This window comes from Halyomorpha halys, unplaced genomic scaffold (assembly GCF_000696795.3).
Source record: "Halyomorpha halys isolate HHAL.00 unplaced genomic scaffold, Hhal_1.1 Scaffold106.1, whole genome shotgun sequence".
In the NCBI taxonomy this organism is placed as follows: Eukaryota; Metazoa; Arthropoda; class Insecta; order Hemiptera; family Pentatomidae; genus Halyomorpha; species Halyomorpha halys.
Window position 1 is genome coordinate 1,782,751 of NW_027111449.1, and position 9,048 is coordinate 1,791,798.

The 9,048-nt window shown below is 30.0% G+C and overlaps 1 protein-coding gene across 2 annotated transcripts in view; it reads right to left on the reverse strand.

Moving 5' to 3' along the window:
• Window positions 1-609: 609 nt before the first annotated feature.
• Window positions 610-9,048, reverse strand: part of Prp3 (pre-mRNA processing factor 3) — a 23,049-nt gene continuing 14,610 nt past the window's right edge. For both annotated transcript variants that reach the window (XM_014415666.3, XM_014415668.3), the window contains exons 9-13: window positions 8,696-8,838; window positions 5,959-6,173; window positions 4,530-4,676; window positions 3,045-3,135; window positions 610-976 (exon numbers count right to left, since the gene is read on the reverse strand). In XM_014415666.3, the coding sequence (XP_014271152.1) occupies window positions 827-976; window positions 3,045-3,135; window positions 4,530-4,676; window positions 5,959-6,173; window positions 8,696-8,838 (746 nt within the window). In that variant the 3' untranslated portion in view covers window positions 610-826. The remainder of the gene's footprint in view (window positions 977-3,044; window positions 3,136-4,529; window positions 4,677-5,958; window positions 6,174-8,695; window positions 8,839-9,048) is intronic.

The window sequence follows — 9,048 nt, forward strand, 5'->3', positions numbered from 1 at the left end:
AATTGATAATCAAGGACAGGAATAAGAACAATAATAACCAGAGTTGGCATGATTTAAATCATTATCATATGATTCTTTAGTTTTTCTACTTCATGAAATAAATTTAATTAAAATAAATTCCTAAATATTTTGCAGTAAATAGGTTTAATAATATAGATGACAATATCAGTTATTTATTTTTTGATTTAAAAATTATAAAATTTGCTGTTTGAAATTTTACTTTCCAAAACTTCTTCCCTTGAGTACATTAATAAATGTCAAACTTGTTTTATTTTTTAATGGATCGACGTTGCTTGGCTTCCACAAACGGATGGTGCAGTTGGAATGATCATCTGTGTGCTACATTTTTAGATAATATCCAAATGTAGCAGTCATGAGTTTAGTTGTATCTTGGTTTTTCTGGACTGACAGTAATAATTTCATCTTAAATCTGATAATAGGGAACTTACAACTGCTCATTTGTAGTTACTATTTCATTTCTTTGAAGGTCAGGATGACACACTTTTGCTTTGTTAAACTTGCTTTAATTTGAAAGATGGAAACTGTGACAGTCAAGCACAAAGGGGATCAAAGTTCCACAGTGATAGAGTGTTGTGGGTTCCAATCCAACATTGGTTAGATAATATTTATTTTATCAAGTTATCGCATAGAAATATTATATTTTAAAAGATTGTGGCTTGCTAAAATATGGTTAGCAATACAAGTTTAAACAAAGTAGTATTTATATTAATAACACTTTAATTCTTACTTATTCACATTATTTACAAATAGAAAATCTTAAAGAAAAAAAAAATGTATAAGACAATTTTGACTATTTAAACTTAATTTATTTTTCTTCAGCTTCCAAGACCGTCCCACTGTAAGCGAGATCCCAATAATGCTCTACTCCGTGCTTCCTAAGCTGTTCTCTAGCAAGCTTCTCTGTTGCACAGACTTTAAATTTCATTTCCCCAAAGTGTCTGGTAGGAGTCATACCCTGTTAAAACAAAAGGCAAGAAAAATCCCATTAACCTTTATATATCACTTGTTAAATGAAGTAAACAGTGACAACTTATATAAAATATTTCATATATATTGGATTCACAGCAGAGCTACTTCTGAATCGAGATTGCTAATATGATGCCTTAATACTCTCAGTCACTACAGGCCAAGTTCAAATCCTTTGTCTATTCTCACCCAAAGGATTACTACTACTTGTGACAGACTATTTAATTGATACTCATATTTCCATTTATCATCAAAATGTCCTTTCCACTTTAAAATTATATCTTTACAACAATTTTTTATCAATTCAGCTCCACAAGGCCCATAAAAAGTCTTAGTAAAAGTTAGTATCTGATTTGTGTTTTTATATTTTTGTTCACTAAAATTTTCATATTATCTTGATACTACGAATGGATACATCATAACAGAAGATAATTTTTATTATTATCTTAAAATTTCACACTTTACTGACTACTGACAGAAATATTCATGTATATGGATCAAAGTAAACCATATTTGAAAATTAGTGGATGATAGTTAGAGAAATCAGTAAAATTGGTAAAGCTTTTGGCCTAATGTTGATAAATCCTGACTATTTCAGATACTGTCTTATGAGGAGAAATTAAAAAAAACTGTGAATGGCGACTGTGTCGAATTGCTAATTTGAATAGTCTACTCATAAATCCAATACCAAATTTTTTGTCCCCTATCATACAATTGAGAAAACCTAGACCTTCTTAGTACAGACGATGGATGCAGGATTCCCTATCTCCCGAATAATTATTTCCACAATGCTCTTTAACTGATTCTTTACAAAACTCAGCTCCTCCAAAAGTTTACTTGTTATAAGAGGAATGGTTCTCCTATTTCTGAGCTAAAGCCTTTAGCTGAACACACTTTTTTACTGAATTCCTCTATAAAATTTTCTTGCAAATAATTAATGCACTTTAGATAAAAGCCCTCTTCTCCTGCTTGTATTTCATGTTGACATTTGATCCAAATCATTTGTTTCGAACCTGATTTTAGGATTAATTAGCAGTTTCTTTTCTGTCACACTACTAGCAAAATATCTAAAAACCTCTTTAAGCCTTCTATATCTAGGCAATATATTCGGGGAAAGAATAAATTCTTCTTCCCCATTAGTTCGCTTTTGTGTACCACTGGGCTGGAGGGAGACATGGAGCATTTTATTTGGACATATGCCCAATACATGAGATCGGGTTTCTGATTCTCGACCATATTTGCAGCAGAGGGTCCAACATTTCTGTTTGATTGGCATCTAATTCCTGAAACTCCAGGGAGGAGAGCATTGTTAGTCCATATTCAACTTCAGAATGTAAGCCTAAGAGCCCTGATTGGCCAAAAATGAAAACTACTTCAGAAAATAAATAACCTTTTTATATAATATCCCTTATAATAATATATAATATAATAAATAATATCCCTTTTCAATCATTCTGAAAGAACACTCTGATATATTCCTAATTCCAAAAGAATCTGATTTAAAACATGATCCCGCAGTTTAATTTTCCTGATTTATACAAGCATTTCCTCAGTAGATGTTTCTTTATGCAGCTGGATCACTTATTTAGTTAAATAGATCAGGTATAGTTTTGAATCAAAAATATCTGACAGATAGAAGTGTCTATCTACACAGTGGTGAAATTATTACATGAGAATAAATAAATGGATAAATCAGAGAGGCAGTACATAATCTGAGTGCAGCATTTGAAATAATATCATGTGACCAAGAAGAATCTAGGAAGCATAGATAATTTTCATTTTTGTATTTTTTAGATCTAAAGTTATAAACAATATTTTTACCTTATGTGGCAGCTTATTCAAGATTTATAAAATATATGTGATTCATTATTATGATTGTGCTATTATTATTATAATTTATAATGTTCAATGAATACTAAACTCATGAAATACAAATAAACTGATCATCATATAAAAAGGAATATAAGAATAATACTAATTAAGAGCTAATATTAAGAAGCCAGCCCAAACCATCATGATATTTTGTAATATAAAAAAATAGTTTCTATCTAATTTACCTCCCAAACGAGAACACAGTTGTTTGGTGTTTCTTTACCATCAGCATTTTTCACAGAATCTTCTTCCCATTTTATTCGCTGCAACATCAATCTAAAAAAAAATAATAATGTTTTATATTAGAGTTAATAACTTATAACCGGAGATCAATAATTAAGAAAAAACAGAATCTGTTAGATAGTAAAAATAATCAGTAAAAATTTTTTTTTCCCTTTCTATTGTTCCTGACTTCTAAAATAACCCACTACATGAGAACAGTCCTCACAGATAAGGATTATCAATTGAACATCTTTTATTGACACTATAGTACCAGAGAGAGAAAGAGGAAACATTAAAATGAAAATAAATAAATAAATCACACAATTAAACATAAAAAAAAATATTGTTTTACTAATAATACTTTAAATTAAAATACTTCTTTCCAAAAAAAAAAAAAAAATACAATAAATTATTAAATTACTTTCTTTGATTTTCTTATTTATATTACCAACCAAATACTACAAACAAGTTTTAGGGCATTTTCAAATATAACAATTTATGCCAGAGTCGGATCAACGCCAATTAAATTTGCACAGAAAGCCTACATTCCTTTAGCATAGACAGATAATGATGGTGTCACGTGTCACATTTCACATTTCCTACAGTCTGAACCCCAATCGATAAAATGGGTGATAGATACATCGGATTGGTCCTTGTAATAACAGGAACTATTTCTACAAAGTATAAATAAACTAATTATAAGACTATAATATGTCTCTATCTAGTAACTGCACTTCTGCTTCTCTTAAAACTTTTTTTTTCAGAGGTTAAGAAAAGAGTTGAAGAAATAATAGTTAATAATCATACATACAAGTATTAATGCAGTGGTATAGAGTAGTAAATAAATTCTGTATATGCATGCTATTATATTTTATTTTGTAGACTTGAAGGTATAATTTTAGCTAATCAAAAGGTGCAAAATTTATCTGTGAACAACAAATTTTTATAGAGATGTACAAAGTTACTAAAGATTTGGAATTTGATGGATAATACAATTCCACCTTTTGAGAAAACAAATTTTCATCGAGATGCACAAAGTTACTGAGAATTTGGAAGGTGGTGAGTTGTAAAATCCACCTAGCTGGAACTAGAGTTATTCTTCAGAAGCCTTCCAGTCCTTCTTCACGGTTTTACTGCCAGCGTTGGTAGGCATCTGAACAGATAGTCAGCTGACACTGAAGTGATGCTAGCGTCAATGAATGCGGCTATAGAAGCTACTCATGGAAAACCAAGAATAGTAAGCAGTGCTGTCTTGGAACGGCCGACATAACTAGCATTAAGAAAGGCATTACACTTCTCACCAGGCATGGTGACTCAACTTTCAAACTCCCCATTTTCCGGTTAGTCCGTCTTTCTTTCTTTCCATCGCAGCAGAATACTTTTTTTTATGTAAATATAAACTGAACAAATTAATTATAATGGTAATATAAAAAAAAAAATTAATTTACCTATTATATTTACTCTGCTGCTTAGGTCCACCTTCAACGATGACAACATTACAGTCTTTGTACATTATAACTGCTCCTGTCATGAAAAGCTGTTTACAGTTCATTTCCACTTTAAACTTTTTGGTCATATTCGTCAAGTCCTTTACCCTATAAATGAACAGAAAAGGATATAATAAAATTTAAAAAATACATTAAACATTTTTCTACTATCTGTATTATCATGTAAATCTTATATATCTTATTTTAATATCAAGATAAAAATCTTTACTACTATCACAGCAGAATATGTAAATCAACAGTTAAAAATTTAATTCTCACAGCAACTATTCTTACATTAAAAGTAAAAGAAATACCTAATCACACTAACAATAAGAGTAAAGAAAACAAACATATTTTTTTTTTTTTTAAGAAGCTGTTAGGTAACTGATTGTGTTCTTCTTTCCCTCCACCACTTTATCCATTTTTTTAAAACTTAAAAATTTATATCGTTTCCAATCTTCTCCAAAAATTTTTAATGTTTTAATAACCTAGTCATGGTTTTAGTACATTTTTGATACCATACTTGACTTGACGTCATATTTTTTGCCAAAACATTATTTTTTATCCAACTTTATGTCTTTTAATAAATTGAATTTTTCTTTCACAAGTAATGACTTTCTAAACAGAGCTATGTTTAGAACAAGAAAATTAAAAATGAGAATTTCAGTTTATATAACAAAAGAGATTCCAAAAATCTCATTTCCAAGGATAGTGTTAAGTCCTTCCCTAAAACTAGATATTTACCAAACTACTATTGCTGTGAAACAGTACAATAATTTTATTTTTCTAAGCCTTTCTTATAAACATAAACTGAATTGATCTTTTGAAAATTACATTTCATATTTTTTGTACATTTTGTTCAATAGAAATTTTATATGATACACAAAATATGGGAGCGGAGTTTTTTTAGTGAGTAAGGCACAATGATACCATCTTCCAGGTCAGGCCAGGATTTGTATCCAGCTGGTGTTGATAATTATTTATTCTATTAAATCTGATGAGTCAACCCTGTAGGTTCCAGAATCCTCTATAACTTGGGTACTTTTAATTGGAGAAAAAATCTGACAGTTAAGTAGTACTTCCTTACAAAGTACTGAACTCTTGACCCTTCATGGAATGCAGTGTTACATGTTTTTTTTAATACAAAATATATTTTCCTACAAAAACTCAATTCCAACAAAAAGATTTTCATTGCATAGAACTTCGATTTACAAAGTTTTGATGGTATATCCTTTCATCCCCAGATATACCATGAATGGTTTTAACTGAATCTTAAGATACTAATTTGGATAGATATTCAGATAGCTGCTTAGTAAAAAATTATAATAACCAGATATGAATTCTAATAAAAATCCAAATCGTCAGTAAAATTTTTAAGAAAATTATTTACCTATAAACAGAAACATGAACTCCAAGAGTAGTATCTTCCATTATTTTCCGCCGCCGTTTCTCTCGCCTCTGGTCTTGATTAAGACGACGAGCTGCATTTGCTTCTTCATGCTGCTTAGCTCTCTTTGCCATCTGAGCTTTTACGTGAGCTTCCATTTTAGTAGGATCCTGGACAGCTTCTGTACCCAGGGCTCTCATCAAATTTGAAATACGGAGCTATTAAAAAGATGAAAAAATTAAAAGTCAGAAGAATGTATAAAATAAGTAGACACAACAGTAGCAACAAAAACAGAATGTAGACAGATACAACATCAGATATAAGTAGAAATTAAAAATAGAAAAATTAAAGAAAATAATGACAAAATTTACATTTTAATTAAAAAACATAGATGAATAATAATTTTTATTTAGGTTTGTAATACACCCAAGAACAAACAAAACAATATGATTCATGTTTTTTAAAGTTATTTCTCCTTAGTTGTGGTTTCAATATATAAGTACTATTTGACTGATGATTTGTAAAAAAAATCACTTGGACATAGTTATTACAGGCCAAAAATGTTAATTTTTCTTAAAAAAAAAAAAAAAAAAATGAAGTGAAGTGAAAACTAACATTAATTTTTCATATAAGAACTTAAGAAAATCAATTATCAAGATATTTTTAAAAATGAAGGGCATGATGTTGGCAGCTAACAACAGTGAGCTGCCAACCACCTCATATTACCCAATCCAAGCACAGTGAACAATGCCTGTAGAAGATGGCTTTTAGATTATCGTAAATCAGTTTATGAGATTGGAAGTAATTTCCTCATGGTTTAACATTAATGGCCGAGTGAAAAAAATAAATTACAATTCCCATCTAATCCTAAGATTTCCAACTTGAGAGTTACCAGCAATGCTTAGAATAGGAAGTTAACATTTTATGGCAATTATTTCCTTTAGAAACATGCCCAAGAGGACTATTCTCAATGCAGCATTTGTTGAGTAATTAGGAATCTGATTAAGAAAGAATTCTACCAAGTTTTAATATCACAGAGCTTCAAATGAACCAGGCATACACTTTCTAAACCATTTTATGAGACAATGAAAGGAAAAGTAATGTAACTCAACTCATTTTTGAAAATATTGAGTTATGGCCAGATCAGCATTCTCCATAATCAAGTCTTGAAAGAATAGTGATTTAGCTCATAACTCTATTCTTTCAGAACAGTAGCAGTACTTTATTGGCATGCAGCAAATGAAATCATCATGGTACTAGGAAAAGTGGTGTATGTCGGATTTAAACCACATATCCCTCCAACTCATTGTGAATAAGGATAGTAGTTATTGGAAAAGTTAGTTTTTGGTTATTCGTTTGTTTTTTTGTTTTTTTAACTTTCGGTTTAACTGCTCAAAACAACCGTTTTTCAATATTGTTTTTTTCCAGAAACATTAAGTTTTGAATAGAGAGATAAACAAATTTGAATGAATAGCTTTTATTTATGACAGCAAAAAACCTCATTGATGCCAAAACAAAATGTAAAGAAAATGTTAATGCCCAACAAACATAGGTTATAGATAACATTGATTCTGTACATATCAGATCAACCCATTATCTTATCGCATATGGAAAGTTTAAATGATAACCTACCTTTCTAAGCTTTAAGTATTATTTCAAGCAAGAAGAAATGGAGACTAAGAAATCAATAGACAGCTCATGACACAACTTCAACGTAAGACCCTGGACCACTGACTGACAATTTAAGCACTAAATTAATCTTATCTAATCTAAGACATCTTTGATGGAAAAATATTGAGTCTCAGAGATACACTTTCTCCTCCAAAATATCTCATTAACCTTTTTTTTTGTATTTGTCTTCCATTGAAGGCCTGCACAGTCCCTGAGTGAGAATGTTAAGATTTATTTCTCAGGACCTCAGTAGACTGAACATTGACTGACCCGAACAGGATTTAAACCCATGACATCCTGAACCAAACTATGGGACCCTTATCCCGATATGCTCTAACATTATGTCCTACCTCCTTAAACTTATAACACTCATCAGGAAAATTAGTAATAGTATATCAATAGTGTATAATAAATAATAGTGTATCACAATTAAACATCTAAAAAATTTCTCTTAAAAATTTTTTTTTTAATGATACATCACACAAAAACAAATAAACTTATAAGAAAACTACTTATAATAAATTTTTAATTGTAGATTTGTATACAATAGTTCTACTAACAGACCTTGTTCTGAGAACGCTTTAATGACTTATACAACTATTATTTTCACAGTCTCATATATAAAAAAATAGACTATATAACATTCAATTGATAACTTAAACCCATTACCATATTCCCAGCTGTAATAATGATTTAAATAATTACAAAGCTATAAAAATGATTTGGACTCCATAAAGCAATTTGAGCTAATGATCCATTAAATATAACTCATGGATGCAATGTTATGATTACACTTAGATTTCAATAAATTAAACATAAATTGTTTAGTTTTTTTAATTTTGCATATTCTGGACAATTGCTGATCAGAGGTTGATTTATTGTATATATAAACCATTTTTCAATTGCTTCAGCAACTCACCATTACAGCTAAATGTCACCATCCATTCCATCTGTCTCACAACAAGGAGTAAGAATCCTTTTAATACCTAAAGAGGAAGAAAACTCCAAAAATAATAAGATATTAATACTTGTTTAACATTTCACTTTTATATTAATAACAAAAAGAAACCTTTGGTTCTGGAGGGGCAACTAAACCCAAACGAATTTTCTCTTGCTCTTCCTTCCATGTTTCTCTACGATTTTGTCTCCTGAGTTTTTTTCTTTCTTTTTTTGTAAGAAACACTGGCATGTAAACAGACTTTGATGGTACAGCTAAAAAAAAAAAAACACAAAATATATAAATTTTAATATAAGCAAATATTTATGAGAGATAGTTGACCGTGGATGATGAATGAGGAGAAGATGGTTGGGGGTGCGGTAAATGAAAAACACAAATAAGTTCGATTAACTTATTTTAATGTGCCAACGTTTCGGCTAGAGTTTCTAGCCTTCTTCAGGGCTAAAAACAGAACAAGATAACAA